The 24,538-nt window shown below is 40.0% G+C and overlaps 1 protein-coding gene across 2 annotated transcripts in view; it reads right to left on the bottom strand.

Moving 5' to 3' along the window:
• Positions 1–24,538, bottom strand: part of LOC142372005 (protein kinase C beta type-like) — a 96,073-nt gene that overhangs the window by 5,921 nt on the left and 65,614 nt on the right. The window contains exons 15-18 of one of the 2 annotated variants that reach the window (XM_075454731.1): positions 24,355–24,435; positions 22,166–22,273; positions 15,980–16,120; positions 6,635–12,620 (exon numbers count right to left, since the gene is read on the bottom strand). In XM_075454731.1, the coding sequence (XP_075310846.1) occupies positions 12,447–12,620; positions 15,980–16,120; positions 22,166–22,273; positions 24,355–24,435 (504 nt within the window). In that variant the 3' untranslated portion in view covers positions 6,635–12,446. Of the gene's footprint in view, positions 1–6,634; positions 12,621–15,979; positions 16,121–22,165; positions 22,274–24,354; positions 24,436–24,538 lie in introns of those variants that run through there. The other variant, XM_075454732.1, reaches the window with a different exon arrangement.

Here is a 24,538-nt window from a genome sequence, read left to right as displayed (position 1 = left end):
AAAAACAACAACATAGGAGTGGCATCAGGAAATGTTTGGCCTTAAAAAAAATGGGGGAAACTTCCAAAGGAAAGGTGTGTCGAGCTTGTATGATCATTCCCAAAAGGTACCTGAAGACTGATGAGATAGAAAACATCAGCTAAGAAAGAAGCAATGTGGCTAATGTCAGCCCTGCACTGCTACCCTTTATAAAACCAGCTGTACAATTTTATTACAGATTTTTTAAGAGCCATTTTGATTTACATGGAAAAAAGATGGATTGGGTTTGAGTGTATTGCCAGGAGGCGATGGAAGATCCTTACTGGTTACAACATAATATCCAAAAAGCATTAGAAAGTCAATAAAGATGGCACAAAAGAGGGAGAGGATGAAATAGAATAAAAGCTGGCCACATAAATCTTCACATCACAAAGAAAGCAGCGGTCACAGAGAAAATCTAACAGGGGGCAATGTTCACATCCACAAGTATTTAGTGTTAAAAGACATGAAGGGATACCAGCAGTTTACCAAAAACATCCACATCCATAAAAGCCAAGAGTCTGCACAACGAGGAGGACAGAGAGGGACAGGAGAGCTTTGAACAGCAAGGCAATATTGCATCTCCTACCTTAATCTGCCAACTTCCCCAGGGCCTAAGAGGAGCTTTCTTCATCCACTGGAATACAGCTGGCCCAGATCCACCTCACATCCCTGGCCATGATATCCGCAGGAGTGCCTCCTCTCAGGAGCCTGCACTCCCGGCCACAGCAACACTCATGCGGAAGTGGTATAACTTACATAACATTCCATATAAAATACAAGAAGGGATTTTAGAAACTTTAGATTTGGTTTTAGAGAACCCTTTCAACCTATCGCTGACACACTGCCGTGCAGTGAAACGTCATTACAAAATCCACAGAAATTCATCCAAAACTGCAAGAGCCAATGATGTACCTCAGAAGTTAGTAGTTGGACCTTAAAATTCTACCACTGTTGGACCACTGTTAAAGGCGCAAACTGGGAAAATGCAACGTAAAGGGGCATTACAGTCGAAAGGTGGAAAAGGTCCATTGTCTAATATGTTTTTTTTATTTGATTTAAGACTGACCAAAGAAACATTTTCCACTTATTCTGTTGCTGCCACTTATTGAGGTGTAAAAAAAAACATAAATCTAACTTTGGTTGAGTTTTTACAACAAGTCCTTCAACTGAAATGGTCACATAGGTTATTTGTTTACTCCCTTCATACGAGTCAAAGCAGCAAGCTGTACGGTATCGCCCCTACAGGAGGCAAACAGGAGGCAAACAGGAAACAAGTGTTTCCTCATAAACAACTGCTGTCTTTCTCAAGTCCTTAGTTTAAGAAGCCCTCGTAATAAAGATGGAAGAGGGACAGATGGAGCAGTTAAGTGCGGCACTTTCAACCTTTTTTACTAAAGTGAGTTGCATTGGCTTCTAACAGTAAAGGTGCACTGTGGAGTTATGTTACTTTTGAAAGTGACTTGAAAACAAAAAGCTGGCTGTTGCCGTTTCAGAGCTTCAGGACCTATATCTCCTCCCCCCTAGGCCTCACCACCAGTGTTGTGGAGCTGAGCTTAGTGTGAACATGCTTCTGTTTAAGAGCAAAGCTGACAGATAAAGAACTGGAGTTATAAGAATCCTTCCACCTCATGAAAGCTGTGCTCTCTGCCATCTTGCCAGCTGTGCACTTTCACAAAACAGTAGGATTGGATACCTTCCACGAGCCCACAGCTAGCTTCTGAGAAGTAAGAGTGAAAGCAGTGTGAAAAAAAAATAAAAAATCTGAGTACACAATAGAAATATCTGGCATTTTGAGAACTCTGAGGGTTGGGTCTTTTTTATTCAAACTCAATATTACGTGCACGCAAACATCAACTCAAACTAATGTTATGCGAGACAGCCCTTCTCTTGAGAAACTTTCAATCAAAACTTCCCAACCTCAAAGCATTTATTCTCCAAACTAAACAGCCAATGAAATCAAACATGCTCGCGGAGAAACATCTGCACATGCCAGGCTGATTTTTATGTGTCCAGCTATGTAAACATGCAGCATTTATCACGCACTGCTTCTGCACGTTAGCTTAGTGTTTGTTAACTAAATGACATGCTGTGTCATTAATCTGAGGTTATATTTACCAGATTTTTAGACCATCTAAGGACCAGATGATTTATTTGAAAAACCACGTCCTGATATTTGAAACCTTAAGATGAAAGAAAGAGGGCGTACTTTTTTTTCTTCACAGGAGGAGGTTACACTGAGTGTTCAGCCCAATCGAGCTGGCTATTTCACATCTCTCCGACCTCGGACCATAATATTTACACGCACACCCGACTGGAAACTCAAATCCGCACACTGACGCATATATGTTTGTGTTGACGTTTCCAAAAGCCTGCAAAGGGACCCATGATCAGCTCAGTTATTCATAAAGCATGCACATACAAAAAAACACAAACATACAGCTGCCAGCCATGTAAGCCAGATCATAACGTGTCCTATCTCGGCACGCTTCAGTTGTAGTCAGTGCTGCGAGGCACAGAGACATTGAGGAAAAAAAAGACGCAGTATATGACAGGCGGTGAGATAAATATCAGTGGCCCTTGGTGTAGATGCACAGATTGAGAGCTCAGAATGAATAAATGCATTAGGGCAAAGACACACAATTAGTTTTCTCATCACTGTGTTCCAGAGCCGGTTGCTTTAATGGAGAAACATGACTCCCGGTCTTTGCCTCTTTACACCTCCCTTCTTTCTCCTCCTCACCCTCTCCTCTCCTCTTTTTCCCTCCCTACCTCTCTCCCCTCCGCCTCCCTTCCTCTCTCTCTGTCGACCCATCTCTTTTCAGAAAGGAGAGGATTAGCGGGAGACGAGCCGACGTCAGCTGAGGATGCGGGGAGAGTGGGAGGCACTGAGGAAAGGGGAGGTGAGGAGGAGAGGAGGGTGAATGAAAGGCGGTATCGTACGTTGACCTGTTTTGGGCTGATAAGCTCAGGCTGCTTTGTGCTGAAGCCACTGGCTTTAATTTGGGGGCCGCAACATTTGGAATTAATTATCACACACACTCCAGCAGTGCTGCGGCTCACTGTGTACGCTGGCTATTACATCCACTCCAGTACAAACTTTATACAGCTTATGTGCTGGAACTTACTATTACAGAGGGGTCTGAATTGCTTTATAATAAATTTGCATAAAATACAGCTGCATTACAATGTTAATATACAGTTAAGAAAAAGGGGTGTAGGATATTTGCTCTGTTCAAGTGTCAATACTGAAATAAACACTGAAACAAACAGTTATATATCTATACATATAGAACTCTGCTTTGTATTACACATTTGTTAATTTTCTTAAATTGACTTTCACTCTTACATCTTACCAATTCAGCTCTTCCATTGTTTCAGTAAAAAAGCTTTGTAGCCATTGATTAGGCCGTTTGTAAGCTCTTTTGTCAAAGTCGAGAGGTGGCGGTACCATTCGCAGGCACGCCAGCTTGTAGAACAGTAAATAAAAACATCAGCTGCCCTCAGTTCAGTTTGCCGTCTCTGCCAAACTGTTACATCCAGTTCAGGCACTGCGTCTCAGGCTGAAAGCTGGGCAGCCCATCAATTTGAAAGTTACCAGATAATGGCTGATTTTATATGGAGAACCAGTTTACGTCGGTAGATAACATTTTATTACGTGGCTGCCAAAAACTAAGACAAGGGTGTGACACAAACCGGTCAGTTTTTATAATGTGGTCAGGTGCTTTTCTGACTTTGAGGGGTCAAACAACATAAAGAAACAACTTAGTCAAGGTCTGTGTTTTGATGGATCCCAAAGTAAAACCAGAAATATTCTTTTGTGTTGCCACTGGATACTAAGGTGTGGCAATTAGATATATTAGATATACATCATTGCATCATCATCATTGGTAATGTGTGGGAATGAAATAATCAAGTTGTGGCAACAGCTTCGTGTTTTGTGGGATTTTTGGGAACTGAATCGTGGTAGGTGACGTGAGGCCCAGGTATACAGAATCTGCTCTATTGTAGGCTGCTTCCCAAAATGTGCAACAACCATGTACCACAGGATTACTATAAGGAAGTTTGTATAAATTTGATTTATTTTCAGTGAAAGAGCACATTTTAAAGAGCAGAATTAATTCTCTTTTACCAATCATGACACCAAGTTGAAACACAAGAGATCACAGTATATCATTAAATCCAAGATTCAAATTAAATTATGTGAAGTCAAATGCATCATTGCTTTATGCATTATAAAAAACCTGATGGTACAAAGCTCACTCTGTATTTTGAGGAGCCTAAAATCAGATACTGTATGTCGTGGTCATAACAGAGTTCTGGCCAAAGTTTAGTTATCATGCTCCCACACAACACTAACTCTTGACCTTGAGTTAATTACGTTGTTTCGCTTTCACGACCAACCCGAAGCCATGCAATAATATCTCATTTCCACACCATATTATCTCGTAGGCACGCAGTAAAGTTGTTTCTACTGATGTCACCGGACGGCCTTGTGTGGCTTTCACTGTCAATGGAAAGACAGTTACACTCGCATGTGATCTGAGAACAGAAAGATGTAATGTGTCAATTGATAGGCTGCATCCGTGCAACTAGGAGGGTTTCATTAGCTTACGAGGAGCTGCTTCCCATTGTTTTCAGTGTTTATGCAAACCAAGCCCCCTGCTTCCTCCAGCCTCATGTTTAATTCACAGATACCAGAGCGGAATTGATCTTCTTCCCTGACTCTCAGCAAGAACATGCGTGGCATTTCCCGAAATGCCAAACCATTAACCTAAACGGGAATCATTTATCATTTCAGAAGAAGAAAAATATTATTTTCCTTTATGCAGAGGAGAAACAAACAAAAAAAAACCCACTTAATTTTGTTGTAGACGTCAAAACACTCATAATTCCAAAGATTGCAGATCCATCCAGTGAACTTTCATGCAGTGCCACTGCATCAATGTGCTTTTATAAATCAGGTTAACTGCATGGGCAGAAAATTGTTATTTTGTGGTGATATATCCAGAGCTGATGTTGAGATCCAAATTTTGAATTTGATCCCATCGACTCTATTGACAGTGGCAACAAAAAACTGGAAAAGTAAAAAATATACAACTAGTTAGGTGTATCGACAAGAAGTCAGTAACATGATTGGGTAACAAGGGAACATCCAGCAGTACATACTAGTACGACAACATTCTGAGAATCTAGAGAAATCTCTGTCATCAGTGACAAAAAGGGAAAACCGGTACTACCGAGTGGGCACATTTTGTGATGGAGAACACTGCGTGAGCTCAGAAACACTCAGAAACACTCGGAAATGACTCAGTGAAAATCACTGCTGCTGAAGCCACAAATCCAGGTGAAAACCCTGCCATACAAAGAAAAAAAGAAACGGAAACCAGAAATGCTGCCACCTTCCCTGGTCTTCAGCTCATTTAGGATGTATGGAGGTGCAGCGGAATAAACTATTCTTACATATTTTATTGTTCTATATGACGAAGCAGCTGAACTTCAGGCAATGATTGGAAAACGTGAATGAGGTTTGTTTAGAGTACCCGACTTTTCCTGAACTAACCGGCCAGGCACACTGTGCATTTGTTCCAAAAAAAATATGCTAAAGCTAGTAAAAAAAGAAAAATCTGAGTTCGATGTTTCATTTGCATTTTTCTGTTGGATGTTGGACACTTTTCTTGCGAGATATTTTCTAATTCTACCAAATAATACACCAAAGCACAAGCTTTATTCACCAGTTAACCCAACTAGCATGTTTTTTTTTTCCTCTTTACATTGATGGATGTTGAACCTCACTTGCTTTCACCGCCTCTATGAACACTGCAGAAGCATTTCCTCGCGAATAACTGATGTTCTGTAGATTAAGTTTCCTCATTACATTTGTGCAATGGCTCAGTCGCAACCACTGCATCTAATTTGTGTCCGTACTTGTTAACACTGTAATGTGCAGGGGGTAGTAAATGGTGCAAGATACAGTTATTAAAAGTAAGTGTGCAGCCAGTCAGAGCAGCAGCTTGTACAGTGGATTGCGAGCAGCTTTAGAGGCGGTGAGAAGCGGCTGAGTGGCTCAGCAGGGTTGTGTGTATGTAGGCTGTGTTCTGCATGTTATTTCCTTGAAGTCATCAGACCTACGCTCTCCCATCATGGAAAGGCTCTTATGATAAGTGGCAGCCATGAAATATGCACAGCCTGTGCAAGCTGCCTGCTTCGCTTCACAGAGCCTTGCTTCCTTGTCCCCTCCCTGCATCTTTTCTCCTCAGCACTGTTCCTCTTCTTAATACCCATTTCTCCTCTTGCTACCCATCAATCATTGTTGCTGCTTCTTCTTCTTCTTCTTCAGAAATGATTCAGATTCTTCCAGTTACTCAGAAACCACTCTGTCTGCCACCCTTCATCACTCTAATTTTTATTTTCTTTACTTCTCACTCTATTTGCCCCCCCCCAAACCATTAAATATGTTTGCTCTGCAAGAACAGCGACGGCGTATGTGTTTGTGTTAAAATGAAATTAATTCAGAGCAGGAAAATTGAGAAAGCAGCCACAGCCACTAAACATTGACTGGACAACAATAAAATGCAAACAGTGAACACCAAGCATAATAAAAAATCCCATTGCACATCTTTTAAATGGTTTATTTAAGGAATGTATGCTTTTGTAGGAATACCGCTCTTCAAAAAATTGACAAAAAAAAGAAAGAAATTTGGCACATGGAAAGCACAGTAAGAAGCTTTTTTTTTTCCTTCTTCCTTTATAGGTATTTTCAGAACACAGAGCACATAACAGTGGCTTAGATCTCACTTTTGAACCACAACCGATACAGAAAACATGTTGAAAGTATAGAAATCCTAACCAATAAAAGGCCAACAAAAGCTAATTTCTTTCATGCAAAGTTTGTTTTTCTCCCCTTCAGCAGGACGGGAATCGTAGGAACAAAAACACCAACCCTCCTCCAATCTTTCTCCTCCCCTCATTTACAAAACCGGCCACATGTATAATCACATGTATACGTGTATCAACATTTGACACAGTAATATATTCATGTATAAGTATACATTATATGTGTTTTTCTTGCTTTTTCTTTTTTTTTGCTGTTAGAATAGCAGGCTATAATTGAATAATTGACAATGGAGGCACAACACAAACAATGGACACAGATTTAGGTTTATGTCGTCAGGGCATAAAAAAGCAATGGTAAAACATAGTTAAACTGCTCTTCTTGCTGGACTCCCCATCAGTTAAAAGACTCCAACATGACCAACCTCATCAAGATTGAAATTACAAGTTAGTTTCCGTGAACTCATTCATAATATCAACAAGCGTCCTAAGCCAAAGCCAATGCTATATTTCATGATTTTAACAAGAGTGATCTTGATCTGTCCCAAAATATAACAGGTTGTTCCTTGCTAAAACTCCAACTATCTATCAGCAGTTTCTTATTAATTCGGCTCGGTTCTTTACATTTTATCTTGTTTACAAACTAAGTAGGGAAACTCATGCCTACGACTTGGCTCTCGCCTTAAAGGATGAATGACATAATCTAAAAGGGCTCCACATTTTCAAAAGACTAAATCCAAAATTTCCAATTTGTGTGTACTGTATAACAAAAGGCCGTGTGGGAAAGTATTCACTGACAAAGCTGCTGTAGGAAGACATGGAAATCAGCGCATGGCTTTGAAGACTCAGCGAGTTGGTTGGTCTTCATACATCAGGTTTCTGTTAACCTACTATCACCCGCGTCACTGGCCACTGTAAAAATTCCCTCTAATTGTGAAGGACACATTTTTTTTTTTTATAAAAACAGATGATATTTTTCCATCATATGTTGCAAATATTTCTTAGTAGCTCTCAACTCATGTGTAACGAGGCCTCGTTCCAAATCATGCGAGAGTAGTTGTCTTCTGCAGGGGACTTACTTGTAAGTCATACCCACTTTTAAAGATAACTTAAGACGTCAGCTACAAACTTGTCGCATCTTGCAGACAGTCGGCATAGATATATATACACAACAGGAGAATATGTGCTTGCCTTTTAAGCCATGACTACTTTCAGTCATATTTGCAGGCAGCATCAATCTGCTGCACGACACGTGCAAATCACTATCCTTGGAAGCTTCCCATCTGAAGACGAATGCAGAGTTGAATGCTTTCAGAAAGACCGTATGATGACTAGGTTTACTAATTTGGCAAGACCATGCTTTCAGATTAGTGTGAAATTGCTTTGTAAGAACTGCTGACATCACATAAGTTGAGCTACAGAAGTTTGTCAAAAGATGTTACATTACCAAGAAGCAAGTTGTTAACAACCCTGTCTCTGACTGATGGCGACAGAACAACTTTTTTTCTGGTGTTCCAGATAAGCTTTATCCAATTAAGTGAATTACTGTAGCTGCATGGTAGCGTTCCTCCGACAGGTTTCCATGGGTAGAAGATGGTGGACCTGATCTCGAGCAGGCTTGTGGTAAATCTATGCAAACCCACAGGTGTACAAATCAATTCTAAAAAAAAAATCATAATCTGATGTGAAGGAGATTTAGGTACAGCCAGACCTGCAATATAAAGGTGACCTATGAATATAGTCAATTTTAGGTAATCAACTTTTAGAGATAGCGGACATCTCTGGAATCAAAAACTAAAACATTTTACAGATGTGGCAAGTAGACTAAAGGGTCATTTTAAAAAAAATAATTAAATATTCATGAATCAAAATGTAGGAAACAGCATAGATCCCACCCAAAAGTCTCTAAATAACTGGAATATTTTCACTTGTAGTAATTATGACATTCCATGTAATCAGACTTGATGTATGCTTGGATACATTTGTCAGAATAGACATATTACTACTCAGACTGCAGACCTGTCGAACCAAAAGAACATTCTGTCCAGCTTTACTGAACCAGGCTGATCTTCAAGACCAATTAGTTCCCTGAAAGCATTTAACATCTACCAGAGAAACTGACTTAATCAAACTGCTGACATACGCCAGTGAACCAGAATGTTAATGTGTTCATTTTACAGGAATTGGTATTGGTATGATGTTAACTGTGTGTAAAGTAGAGTCTACTCTCTGCTCGAGTTGAATAGACCTGCTATTAATGGCCTCACTGTCTCTGCATGTATATCACTTACACTTCTGTCGGCAGGATTACAGCTACAGCTAGGTAAGGATAAAAAAAAAGAAAAAGAAAAAAGACTTGTGTGTCCACAGGAGGCCCTTTAGAAAAATGCCAAGTGTGTTGAACCTGAAATAATTAAAGATATATAGGTTTTTACTATACCTGCTCCCTGCTTAAGATTGATTTTTTTGGCCATAGAAACTTTACCCATTGCCTAATATCAATGCACAACTTTATCTCTTACCTTGCAAGGCTGCTAGTTGGATGAGAGGAAGATCAAAGGCCTGTCACATTAAGTACTTCTGTTTGGACAATATATTGTATCATCCAAGATAAAACTGGAATTAATGGTGTTAAATTTCAAGACCATTTTATGCCACCGATAGAAAATCATAATATTGAAAGTACACCCTGTCAAAGAGCAATTTAGTTTCACTTATTTTGAATATTTAAGCCCTGGAATGGGAATGTAAAATATATGTTAAAATATCACTAAATAAACTAAAGGGTAATAAAACATTTACTGGCCTCAAGTACAGTAACATCAATATATTCGCTTCATCTGGCAAACTGCCACACAGCACAGTCTCATTCATAGGTGAGTTAAGCTATGATTACAGCTCAATTATGTAATTTAACAGCCCACCGTCCGTGTTCCAGTACATATGCATGTACAACTTTCTGTGGGAGATCATCCAACATGCAAATACAGCTGAATTCACTGCACAGACGTTGTCTTTAGGTAACGTGAATAGGGAATCTTTCCGATGACACTAAGGTTATAGAAATCAGGATTTTATTCGAGCAGAGCGACGGTCTGGAAAAGCTTTAAGCAATCATGAGTTTACATGGAGCCTTAATGAGCTGATTTTCAGCCATAATCTGACAAAAGAACAGAAAACTGGGTGGGTTATCGTATACTTACACTTAACTGTGTTTATAATAATGTGCCAAAAAAAATAAAAAAAAGTTACTTTGGCACACTTGTGGAGCACCAAGACCTATTTAAGTCCAGTTAAGTGTGCAAACAACAACATTGTCTGGGTGTGTCAGTTTGGCTTTGGCAATAATCAGCTTTTTTCAACCGTCATGTAAACATGCTCATCCAACACAGCGTACAGCGGGACAAGAAATGTAAGCAATTCACGTCTCAACAATTTTGTCCGTTCATTCGACTGAGATGCTGTATTCTCATGTTAACAGAATTGGCAACGTTGAGAGCACCAAAAATGAAATTGTGTCCATATGTCACACAGTAAGTAAAAACCTAGATATCATGCAACTCAGCCTCACCATAAAATGGTAAAAGGTACTTTTGTCCACATTTACAGAATGTGTTATTATCACAATGCAAGGTTATAAATTTTGAGATGGCAACGTGTTCCTAAGGTGTCGTTTTGTGAAGCGCAGCGTAGAAAAGTGCATGGACTGTGGAAAAAGGCAAGCTGAACTCAAATTAAAACATTAACACCTCTGCCCGTTCCCTCCTAATTCCTTTGAAGTGCCTGTGGCCAGATCAACAGTATCAAACGTCTACAATGTCATGCAGAAAGACATGGAGCATCCATGTCATCACGTAGTGAGACGCCAAGTTAGCTCTGTATTTAGAAAGGGAAACAAGTGAGCACAGGGTGGCCAATGTACGATTTTTGAGCTCGTACTGGAAAACTGCAGCTTTTAAAGGTTGTGCTGTGAGATAAGGTTGTCTCATCAAAAGGCCAGTAAAGTAAAGTAAGTGAGGCTCATATGAAAGGAGCGCAGTCATGCGGACATTCGTCATACAAGCAAATGTAAACACAAGGCCAATCGAGGTACTGGGAAAGGCAGCGTGGACGCATACGAAAAAAATACAAATGAGCATTTTCATACACACATTTAAAACACGCATGTGAACATGCACACACACACACACACACACACTGTAAACTAATAAACAGGTATTGGAGTCATGCTTTTGTAACACACACAGAACTGCTTGTCTCCTGCATTGCTTATATACTTGAGAACAAAAATCAGATCAGAGTATAAGAAAGAATATTATCTACCTATTCAACTGAACTATTCCACCCTTGATAGACACTATATTTCCCAACAGCGTTTTAACTTTATGACCCAAGTGATGGACGGCAATCATATGTACTAAAAAAATGATATATTTGTGGCACAAATCTGATTGCACTGGATTAGGCTCATTGGTTAAAATGATACTCAATAAGATACCAAAATACAGCTGGGAGAAAGATTGAGATATATTCTTGATATAGAAACTCATGCATGTATGTAAAGCATTCCAGTTTTAGCTAAGATAAGGATAAACATACAGACACCGTTATAAGTATACGCTGGTTAAAAAGCACACTTAAGTTACAGGCCTAACTAAACTGCGCTGAGATGAGTGAAAGTAAAGTTCAATCACAATTTCCACCCAAAAATGGGAGTCAGAACATGAAGTGCAAAAGCTATGTTACATAAAGAGTCTTGGAGTTGTGTATCTGTGTGAGCTTTGTCTGTCACAAACTCTTGATATTCTGTAGTTAAGATTGTGTCTTGTTTTTTGTCTACACAAACACTTGTGTCAGTTATCTACTCCTCAGTAATGCGAAAACTGTGCTCTAATTGGCTCAACCCCCCCACCCCCCCCACTCTTTAAATTCCCTAATTTATGAACACTGAAAGCTTCCAATTAATTTGTAATCCTCATTCGGATTGTGAACGGTACATTAAACACAAACTCTTTGTTCACACTCAAGCAACACGAGCTGAAAATCACCCAAAATGCCAAAGAAGTCAAGATTCTAAGCTTGTGGCAAATCAGATTTCCACGCTTCTTGTCTCCCTACAAAATGATTCACTGTATCATGCATAACATACTACACTGGTTTATAATAATAAGCTCTCTCTCAAAAAAAAAAAAATACAAAGACAGCCAGTGCTATGTGGCGTTTTTTTTTAAGTTTTTTTTTTAAACTTTTTACTAAGCTCTAATGATAATTTTATAGTATATACTGTAAGCAAGAAAAATGATTTATAAGCTCTTATCGCGACTTCGCCTTCATATTTTCAGAGTGCTACAGTACATGCAGTTTTTTGCCCTTAGATTGGGATCAACACTTCCTCCAAGTTGCAACAGTGTGAACAACAAATCTGTGCGCTCGGTATCACATTTTCATAGCTGTGACAACACAAGTAATTCCCAGGATATATAAAGTGAATATGCTTGAGTATCTATGTGTTTATTGTACAGCTCATTGGGTTGATGCTGGAGAAATGATTATGTATGTTTGCGTGTGTCCATGTGTCCGTGCAGGAGCTGAAATCAAGCCTGCTCGGTGGCAGTGGTGGCAACGCTTCCTGGGAACTCCGGGTTGATAAAGGAGAATCCCTGGAACTCGTCTTGGTCCAAGTTCTCAATCACTTCCTCATCAGGGGGGGTCAGCACCGGCGGGTGGCGTGTGAAAAAACGGTCAAAGTTCTCGGCCTCCCGTCCGCACTGTTAAGGAGGGCGGGAGAGGGATGGAGTACAGGAGGGAGGGGTGGATTGGGAAAGGGGGAGGAATGGGGATGGAAAGGAATGGATGGAGTTGGTGGGGGCAGGAGGAGAGGAAAACAAAAGAAGGGGAATGGCAGATGACATCACTTGAAAATGGTTTCAAATATCAGAACAAGTGCAAGTACTTTGGGTGTGCTTGATTTCATTCTCCATTAGCCAAAACCGTAACTTGGCAAGAGAGAATAAATGAAGCACACTTCAGGTATGCTTTCCTTCTTCAAATATTTGAAGCATATTAAACTCAAGTTTCAAACATAAAAAGTCTCAAACATACTGTTGCAGTGCACTACATTGAGCCAGCAACCATGTATGTGTAATACATGGATCCAGAAGTTTTGTTTTTAATGAGCATTTCTGCCAAAAGCATCCCAAAAAACTAAACATATATTATTTTTCTGCCGTAGCTTATTTAGATTCATGATCGCTAGACTTGAAATCAGTTAGGATTCTAAATAGTAATGAACAGGCTCAGAGCTATGAGATAATTATTTTCGTAATTGTGGGTTAATTGTAGGTTAATTATATGCTGCAGCCGTGGAGACCTGTCGGTTTGTGATAGACCAAATCAGACAATCAGTTTATATGCAAAAGGAGAACTGAGAAAAGCTTGAAATCTCATAAGATGTTTTCTTTGAAGTTTCGTGGTTTGCCACAAAGTTTCACTCATTTTCAAGATTATTCCATGTGCGATTGAGAAGGTTGATGTTTGGGCATCGCAATCCAATGGAAGTCATGGACTTCATTAGCACTGAAGAAGAAGTAGTGGATAATGTCAAATCATCTTAAAGACTCCTGCACAATTCATATGAGGCAGAATATGTTTAATTGAGTTTAATTGAGAAGCAATTTGGGTTAGGGTTCATTTCAGTGCTCCTGATTTCTTCCATCTGACCACTGCAGAAACAAAAATAGCTTAAATACCCCTGAGAGGTGCATCCTTCCAGTTCCATCAAACAAGTTATTAACTTGAAAACTTTATTTTCCTGACAAAGTGCCTCATGGGGAGTTTGGGCCGAGCTATTCCTTTCTAATTTATTTTTATTTTTTTCCAAACCCATCACTTCACTGAGCTTTAATTAACACAACAAGGATTTAGTATTCTCTGACAACGTCACCCAGGGGAAAACCGTAAACTCATTAAATCTCTGTAACTGGGAAAACCAAATGAAATTGAGCTAGACTGTTTAGACTTTGGGGAAATATGCAAAATGAGTTATGCACCAGGGTCAAATCGTGGATACAGCTAATTACCGTCTTAACCTGTTTGGGGAAACCAGATGGGGGGGGAGAATTTGCCCACAAAAGGGAAATTATAGTTTATAAGTATCTGGATTGGAAATCAATTCAACAAAAGTAAAATTGAAAATAATAAATAACATCAGCTGTCAAACTGGGTTCGTTTCAGGTGGAATGCTCTTTTGAAAAGAAAAAAATAAATAACGGTGTGTTCATTTTGGGGATAACTAAATGTTTTAAACCATGAAAGTGATCCCAAATTCCCACTGGAATGGTTCACGTGCCTCTCTAACAATTTGGCATAGATTTCAATTTGGCATAAATGCTGCCCCACTTTGAGGACTTTTGTAGTGCACTCCAGGTCAGGCTTGATTTGAGACTGTGCTCAAGAGCATGCAAATAAACAGACACACACGAGAAAACTGTGAACACAGAGAGGACAAATAAAATGTGCCGATGAGAGGACAGATGGATGCAAGGCAGCAGTGAACAGACGGATGGATGACATATTTAGGAGGATGATAGAGAGACAGACAATCGATCGCCGAGACAACAAATGAATGAAGATGGCCGCTCAGCGATTAACTGGAGATGAAATTTTAGTCAAATGGCATTTTAATTTTCTGGATGAATGCATGAACCAGTCATTCAGTCGCTCTCTCAGTTGATCTGTGGGTCATTCGCACATTCAAAAGTACATTCAACAGATTCTCCAAAGGCACCCATTGCATATAAAACCAGCAGCAGACAATAATAAATAGTTAACTTCCTGTCAGCAAAATTGCATCTGACAGCGTAAAAGAATCCATCATAAATAACTAGTGATACAAAAATACAAGCGTTTGAGGTGTTTTTAGAAGCAAAGAATTTGGAGGCCCTCCTCAAAGGCAAAAAACTAACCCACTTTAATAAAATACCATCGTAAAGCATCAAAGGAACGTCTGGAGATTCTAAACCGACCTCTGCACATAAAAAAGGTAAACTTATTCTTATTCTCCTGAAGGGAGGACATGAAGAAGTAGAAAGAGAAAGGACAGATGCCTGAAAGACGAAAGGTGTTCGAAAGACCAGATCAAACAGAAAGAAGACATCGAGGGAGACTGAGAGAAAGGCAGACAGATCAGACAACATATGCCAACATCAAGAGGTCTCTGCATAAAAACACCTCAGAGCTGCAACAGCAAGGTCTTTATTGTGACCTCTACACTTATAAAGACACCCAAACCCAAATGCATGCTTACACATTGTGGCATTACTGATCAAGCACGCGCACACACACACACACACACACACACACACACACACACACACGCAACCACAAACACACACATATAAAACCCCTGCAGGCAGAGAAAGCGGCATAAAAAGCTCAACTCTGAAGAAACTGCTAAGCAGCAATGTGGCCCAAGGCTTCATGAGCGTACATACTTTTTTTTTGTGTGTGCGTGTGTGCATATATAAGATGACATCACTCTGACCCTAGGTATGACCAAACTCATTTTGTCGTTGACAGAAAAAAAAAAAAAAAGTCCATCCGAGAAAAACACAAACACGCAGTTGTTTTGATGACTTTTGTGTAAACTGTCAGGACGTAAACCTCCCCGGAGGCTTAGTTTAAACTCGTCGTGACCCCAGTGAGGGGTCAAAATGCAGAGCGCAACTGCAAACAACAATCTTTGCGTAGCCAAACCAAATTCATTGGTATCACCAACTCATCTCGCCCTTATCGCCACACATTCTTCAGCATCGACATTGTCATGTACCGACTTACCTGCGTGCGTTGTCCCGTACAGGGGAGGGGAAAGAGACAGAAACATCACATTGACAGAGAAATGATGCGCAAAATAGAGACAGAGATACGAGAAGGAATAGTAGAGTAGAGTAAAATAGAGTTAAAGAAGAGAAGAGGTCACCTTTGCACACAACCCAAGCAGAGTTTTTACCAGGAATTTCGCCACTAACAGGATTTATACTCCAGCTCTGTACTCTGGTGGGTGAGCATTTTGCCCACGTGTCGCTTGTGATTTGCACATCACTGTGTGTGATCTGTACATCAGACTTACAGCTCTGGGTTTGAAAGGCGGCTGCACCTCCTTGTTCTCCAGTTTCTCCCAGTCCATGTAGCGGAAGAAGCTGTGTTCTCTGATGTCCCTCTCCCCCTCTGGACCGCAGCCCAGTCGTTTCGCTGGATGCTTCGTCATCAGCTGGACAGACAGGGAGAGGAGAGAGGCTTGCTGTTTTTGTCACTCTTTTCTTCCATCATTCAAACCTCGGCTCTCATGTCGAGCGGAGATTCTCTCTCTTTTCTTCCCTTATATTCTCATGTGTTTATTGTTTGCTACAAGCCAGCCTATCACTAGCTGCTTCTATTCTTTCCTACACTATTCCCTTTCCCCACCCTGACCATCTGTGAAATATAATTCATCTGAAATTGTTAAGCTTGTACAATAAAAAATGCTTGTCTAGCGGGCAGCGCCCGATTTTGCTGTCCTGATTCTTCTAATGCAAATGCATGTTGTGTGTGAGCTCGTCTTCAGGAGCTGATGCTGCACGAACATTGTTAACACTCTGCCTGTGTTGCTGTCACACTGAATGAAGATGTACAATGCAATTCAGTGCACCAGAGTATCAGCCTGGCCCATTACCTTACATGTACAATGAAAACTGAACAGGAAGTGGGGAGCCAACAAGCTGGTCCTCAAAGTATGAGTCATTTGTGTCGAAGTGGACAGTTTAAGGAGAGCGAAACTAAATAAATCAATCACCCTCAATGATAATCAGAACATAATTCCCCAGTGTAAATGACCAACATTCCTAAAAGTCATACTGAAGGTGACATTAATATGTGCGCATAATCTAATGCTAAATTACAGAAAAGTTGTTGAGAAATGTCTTTAAAATCCTTAGTCATCATAAGACCTCATGGCCGGATTCAAGGAAATATTACAGGATGAAAAAAATGAGTGGGTTTCAAATTATGGGGATTATGAATGCCTGTATGGCATTTCATGGCAGTGCGTTCAAGAGCTGTTGAGATATTTCGATCAGGACCAGCGTGATGGACTGATTAACTCAAAGGCAACAGGCACTTTCAAGAGCCATGCTGCTCGCGCTGTAAAAGTCTGACCAGCTGCTTAGTTATCTCCTTCATAGCAATAATGGTGAAGGAGACATGTATGTGCGCACTGTATGTCTGAGCTCTTACCCATTATCCATTTTCAGAGAAGCTGTATCTGAGAACAATCCTTTTCATTGTGCAAAACATTTAGAAGACATGGCACATATCAGGGTAGAACATGGAGAACATAAAGACAAGGCAACACAGATATCACAGCGGGACAGGTACGGGTAGAGAAATGACCATCGGTGGGATTTTCTAGTGTGCATATGCAAATATGTTGTGATGGTGTGTCCATGACTCCATTCAGCCTTAAATAACAGGGAAAGGAGAAAAAGAAAAAAAAAAGATGGAAGAATGAATGGGACATGGGACTTTGTGCAGACTTGATCCATCCAAGATCAAGTCTCTGGTATCAAGTCTGGACCATGTCCAAATGAGTCCGTGTGTGAAAGGGGAATGTAACTTTAGAGAATTTACTGCAAGCAGGAGTCTGTAGAATCTCCTGCAGTCCTGCCCATGTTGAACTGGAAACTGTGGTCAATGTCCAGAACCTCTATGGTCCAGCTTCTATGGAAATTCTACAGTGTTCTTCTGCACTACAGTATGGCCAGGGTACGGATTTTTATGGACCGATGTACATGATTTGTATGGTAGATGCCAATTCACCCAGTATATTCTTCATCTATTATAGCATGTGATATTGTAAGGGGAAAATAATAGGGTATCTCTTAAAAACTTAGAAACTTGCAGTGGAAACGGTGCTCGACTCCGCACCACTACGCTCAGCAGTGTGAAATGCTCCGAGAGCAGTGGTGTCATGTTCACTATAGAATATAAAGCATACCCACTTATTTTTCAGATAGCATTACATAAGGATACTCACTTCTAAACTCTCTGTTGTGCATCCATTCAGCAGTACGCTGTAAATCAGGTCTTCTCATGAGGCTGCGAGGTCCATTTGGTGCTATACACGCTACCGTTTGGGTCAGCTGTGCAGATGCTTCCAATGCATGGGCTTGTAATCGCTCTACAGAACATTGCAGAGGTGTGGATAATGCTGATTCTAATTCTAATCCAACCTTAGAACAAGTGTCCTTGTTGCTCTTTTGCTCCTCGTCTTCCCAATCTATTATAGTTTTTTTCAAATATCTGGGCTGCACGTGTTCAGCCCCTGAGGGTGGACCTTCATGCATGCCAACTAGATACGGCCAACTAATCTAACTAGTCTTACAAGGAATTGTTTATAGCAAAGGACAAGCCATAACAAATTCTGAAAAAAAAAAAAAAAAATGCTCTGCTCTCCGTAGTTTTCATATTGGTGCATGTTGGACAACATTTGCAATGATGCAGATTGCTTTGCGATAGGCCAACGGCATTGGTTGGGCTCTTTAAAAGATTACATTTTAATTACGTGTCCTGTCTTTACTTGTAACATTTATATAAACTAAGTAGCCATAACCATAAACGTCAAGACAGGCCTGAATCAGGCCTATACTCAACACTGCGGTGCTGTAATGCCCCAAATATTCCCTCAAGGAATCATTAAAGTTTCATCTCACTTATTCCTGTCTCTTTTCCTCAATGTTTCAAACCATGTATCTTGTTTAGAAATGAGTTTCATCATAATAATTAGTGTTTTTTAATCATCCCCCCTTTCGTTAATTTTAACCATCCATCCATTCAACTAACCATCCATCTTGTTAGATGCCTCTCCCTGGGGACTAAATTTAAGCCACCAAGTTAGAGCCTGCAGACAAATGAAAAACTGTTGTTTTCTTCCTCTTTTGCCACAGACCTTGTCTGCAGGCATAATTAAGAACCGTTTACAATGTCTGTCCACACAAAACCTTCAAGGCGAGTGACGTCAACGCAAATTTGTGTGTGTGTGTGTGTCAGTGGGATGTGCCTCCCTCAGGAGCAGCAGACATAACTCATTACATTCGAGCTATAATAGCATTTTCCAGAGGTTAGTCAACCTTACACTGCAGACACACTTGCAACCAAACTGCTCACAGATAAGTGCAGGGACCCACACTCACCTTCCCATTCACATACAAACACACGCACACACCTGATCATATACCATAAACCAACACAGCCCTTTACTTCTTCATCCGATATCCATTATTCTAAAGTTTTTTTTTTTCCCCTCAGGGATATTGAGATATGAATACAGCAACAGTTTCGAGGCGCAGTTGAAAAAGCAAAAAGCCACCAAACTCAAACAGGTTTCTGAATGCTGAGAACGGTGGTGTGTGTGAAAATGGCAGAGCTTACTTGTGCTCATCACTTTGTATAAATGGGCTATATCTAACTAAGCAGGTCGTAAAGTAAACACAGGATAGAGTAATGCCCTCGTTTCAGTGACAGATATTTTTGAAGTAGTTTCACATTCGAAGAAAAAAAATATCAAGTTTAAGTGATCATGCAAGTCAGGGCGGCGGAGTGGAATCGAAGCTGTGACACTTCCAATGCTTTGAAAAAGCATACTGCATACTGTAATGCATAACATACTTAGTATTTCCCTTTGTTTCCTTTAAATGCCTGAAGTAAAAAAAAAACAATATGAGCTACAACATAAAAACCACCTGCCTAAAATTCTGTAGGCCCCTGTGTAACAGGGAGCAGCGGTGGAAAAATGTTTTTGTGCATACCTGCCTTTTGCGTTTGAGAGTAAATATTGCTCTTTGCTGTAGAATCCAGTGAAGTCGAAGACCTCAAGTTCCTAACCTTACAGCACTTCAACATACAGTGTAGTAAAAGCTTGTGTGTGTGTGTGTGTGAGAGAAACCGATTGCGGTCCATGAAATATGGATGTACAAAAGGGTTAAAGCAGGGGAGTGGAAATGTCTTTTATCACTCCCTCTGCATACACGCGCTCTCACAAACTAACATGTTCACACACAACACTCTGCACTCATGAACCCAGTAATACTGCACATGTTGGCAAGTATTCCATTTAGTTCCTATTCAGTTCTTCAAATTCAAATAACTGGTGAAAGACCCTTTGACATGATGGAGTTGGACACCATAACATTTGTACCTACTTTTCTTACCAACACATTCTCACTCAACTACTCGCATACGAGCTTGTGGTGTGCTGGGTATCCCATCTGTGCTGAGACTGTTGTGCACTTAAATATATACGTTTTATTTTTATTAGACATTAGTTAATGAGTTTTAGGTACTGAAACAACTTGGTAAGGATTAGCCAAACAGTATGTTTTGGGTTAAAATATCCCTTTTTGACAATCACAAGCTTCTTAGTATACTGGGAAACCCCATAGAATGGGTCAACAGTCACAGCAACCAACAGAAAAATACTTTGTTACAGTGGCGAGATGTTGAGGGACTACTTTTTTCATCTATCTGATAACTCAGAGGAAAAATATGTGCATTGTCGTCCTGATAAAGCATCCACATGTGATTGGACAATGTACATACTTATTGTTAATTCCAACAAAGGATTTTAAGTTTCTTATGTTACTTTTAAATTATTGCGTAAAAAAAAACAGAGTTTTTTTAAATTTCCACTTTGACCAGAATTATTTTTAGTTTGTGTCTGACGTTCAGCTCTCATTGCGAGTAAGATGAGAAAGAGAACAGAACTTTTATCCACAGCAGCTAAAAGCAGATCCAAATAGAAATAGAAATACGTTGTAGCAAGCTTCAAATAGTAGGTTTGTTTTTTAATTTGACAAAACAGCTTCTGTTATCAAACATATTCACGCTGAGTATTACACGGATGTGGCGCATCTATGGGTATATGAGAGTCTTGAAGGATCGGCGTTATGTTAATGCCTTTTGACGACAAAGCTCCGTGCGGAAATAAGCAAACAACAAGCAAATCATGTCAGGCTGAGTCAGTCGTTTCACATAAAAAGCACTTAGTTTTAACTTACAGTAAATGCTGGGATCAGCGAAGCTAAAACCTGTCCAGCATATTCACAAAATTCAATGATTTAATTTCAAATGCTAAATTATTAGCATTATCTACAGATTGTTTCAAAATGAAAATATTTCGTGGCCATTAAAAAGGGTTCATCTAGTCCTCAAGTACTGCCCACACACACACACACAGTTAACCCAGGCAATGCTGGCAGGGTGCAGTGGGAACTCCGGGGGTGGACGGAGACAAGCTTCATGCTCCACTGAAAATTTACTGTTGTAGCACTTCTAGCCAGTAATCATCACTAATATATAACATACAGCCTCTGTGTGTGCGTGTGTGTGTGTCTCAGTGAACATTATTTGCCTTTGCCTTTAAATTTAGTAGGAGGGAGTATGACTAAAGTCAAGCAGGAATAAACATGTATATGTTAATCCTCTGTATGTTGATGTTAAAGCTTGTGTTTGTGTGTGGTTGCCGCAGATGGTGTAAAACCACAGGCCTTTAAAAAGACAGGGACACGTATAAAAATGAGTGCTTTTCTCTTCTCAAATTTCTCTTTTCCAATAAACAATGCTGCAGACATTCTTTCATATTCACAATGTTATTTTCCTAAGTGGATGCATTTTGCAGCTGGCAGCTTTGTCAGATCCTGAATGTCAACAAAATCACTCTGAAGAGATGACCCGCTCCGTGTAAAAGGACTGAATGTGTATCTAAGCATTGCATCTGTGTGTGCGTGTGTAGTTTTTCATGGTCAGTGAAGCTGTTTGGAGATGAGACAGAGGTTTGATAGAGAGGACTGGCTCCATTTGTTGCAGTGATCAGCTCTCACACACACACACGCATACACTAACACACAAATTCTATCCAGTTGGGAAATGTCAGAGCATCATTTGGTTCTGGCCGGTCTATTCTGTAGCGTTTGCACAGCCAACTGAGCACGCTGCCCAGCTTAAGCTATTTTACCAATGCAGTGTGTGTGTGTGTGTGTGTGTGTGTGTGTGTGTGTGTGCACGATGAGAGATAGAGGAGACAGAGTGAAATGGAAGCAGGACAGACAGCAAGAATGAGCAATGCTGTTCCCCTCTAAACCCATGTTTCCTTACAATGGTTTTAATTATGAAGGAAATTTTGATGTCTTCTATTTCCCCCTTCCTTTTCCGATACAGAGCTTGAGAGATGTGCAGCATTTGTGTGTGTGTGTGTGTGTGTGTGTGTGTGTGTGTATTCACTCACTCCTTTACAGATAGCGACAGCCTCTTTGGACATCGACTTGGGATAGGAGACGTGATGCTCCATAATGGACTGAAACAACTCATCCTCATCCTCACCATCAAACGGGGGCTGCAGAGGAACACAGAGAGGTGAGGAGCAGGGGCAGCACAGGACAAACAGAGGGTATTTATCGTGAGTCATTTGAAAAAAATTTGCCTAAGTGGATAAGAATCAAACACTGCAGGTCTTCAAAGGGATCATATTATGCTAGCTTTTATCAAGGTACCGTATACTTCATATGTATACCAAGAATGTGTTTTTCAAGTTTTAGCTCAAAGACCATAACTACACTAAAACCTGATTTTAGCCCTGTTTTCATTGGGCTATTTCAGGGGTAGTGTTTTTTTTTTTTTTAAATGCACATTTTGAAACTGCCAATTAAAAAAAGAAATAAAAAATTCATGAAGATATCTAATCTGAAGAAATGTTGCTACGCTCAACTGAGGTCATTCTTGCCTTTTTTGAAAAAAAAAACAAAAACTGTCAAAATAATCCAAATGAGGGGAACAGAAACACCTACAGCGAATCATTCTGACACATGAACCCTTTTTGTTTTTAAGAGAATAAACGTGTCAGTAATTGTAGTGGTTAAAGAAAAACGGCTGAAAATATTTCCCAAAGACCATTTTTTTGCTAAAACATTTGAAAGGTTCGCTACAGATTGGTGTTGCTGTGGAATGGAGACGCTTCAGTCTGTGTCTTTATATGGAGCTGCTGACCAAATCCCTTTCAGTGAAAAGACTGCATCTGAGAGACAGGGAGGAGCCCACACAGCAGCTAGATGTGAAGACGTGAGTGTGCAGGAGGGAAAAAGAAAAGAAGACGACAATGCTTTGGTTTCTGCAAAGTAATGATATTAGCTTTGATCTTCAATTCACACTAGCCTGTAACAGCCAAACTTTTGGACACATTTTTTGTAGCATTAGCAGAGGAATATTTTTCTACACCATCATCTTCTTCCTCTTCTGACACCAAAAAAAACCCCAAACAAACATGGAGCTTAAACGCCCTTTTTACATTTTATGCCAACATATTTTTCATGATATTTCACGTAGTTTTGTTAATGAAATAATTGCAATGAATTGCAATAAAATCATTATTTTACCCCCACTCTGTAATCTGCTTTTATTGAAATTAAAGATCATTCGATGCAAATATGTTCAATACAAGGCCTACAATAAGGCCAGCCAGTTAAGGCTTTAGCATTAAGAAGGTGGCCTTGTGGGTAACATGACAGCTTTGGGAGGTGAATATGAGTTATATTACTGATAATCAGCTGTTAAACGTCTGAAGTTTTAGTTGTGAAAGAATGCTGCTGGCTGTGTTTATGTTCTCAGAAGTGAAAATTAATTCCTGTTTTTTTACACAGTGACAGTGTTGTCTCACAATAAATTAAAGACACAATGTGGTAAATTCACACAGTCAGGAAACACTAGTGTTGATTTGTTCGAAGTGGAACCACTGTTGTGTTTCACTGTGCAGAGTGTGCTGAGTGTGATCCGTCAAATGTTATCAGGACGAGCACTTGGCTTGCAATGCCATAGGCTGGTTGTTCTCCGACGGAACCTAAACTCATCGATTCAAAGATATTATTGAAATTCAGCTGTGGTACAATTCAAAGAAACCAAACAGAATGGGTAGTTGAGCCCAAATTTAGTAATTCACTGAGTCTTGAGTTTGTTAGATGCCAAGAATGCATAGTGACTGTTGCGTTTTCTCTTGCAGCGAACAATATAAAGTGTTTGGTATAGGGGTATGTTTTTTTTTCTCATATTGTTTTTGCCTCCAGAAACACAGACACATACATGATTATGATCAAATCAATGAAAAAAAATGCCCGGCATGTCCACAATATCCTCTCCAAATGAGATACACATAGTTTACAAATGTCACGTTTATTCTTAACAAGTCTTCGCGCCGACAGAGAAAAACTCATTATGGGATTTAATAGCTAATCTTTCACAACACAGACCCAAATTTTACAGGCAGCATAAAAATCAGGAGTCACATTGTTTTACTCACATGCAGTCGTAAATTCAAAGGTTGCCGAACCTTGACACAGACGTTCATGCAACTTCTATTAACTCTTTTAATGATCACATTTAATAAAACCCACACGCACGGACACAGGCATGTACTCACAGACCCACCTGTCCAGCCAACATCTCATAGAGCAATACTCCAAAGGCCCACCAGTCCACAGATCTTCCATAAGGTTGGTAGGCTATGATCTGAAATACAGGATTCTTTGGTAAGGAAAGTTGCAGTCCTCACTGGTGAACTTTTGTTTATCCTAAAGTTGTCTTAGTGTTCTTGAATGATGGACGGTGTAAA

Source organism: Odontesthes bonariensis, chromosome 21 (assembly GCF_027942865.1).
Source record: "Odontesthes bonariensis isolate fOdoBon6 chromosome 21, fOdoBon6.hap1, whole genome shotgun sequence".
In the NCBI taxonomy this organism is placed as follows: domain Eukaryota; kingdom Metazoa; phylum Chordata; class Actinopteri; order Atheriniformes; family Atherinopsidae; genus Odontesthes; species Odontesthes bonariensis.
Note: the sequence above shows the minus strand (reverse complement) of the source record. Positions and strands in the feature narration are given on the sequence as shown.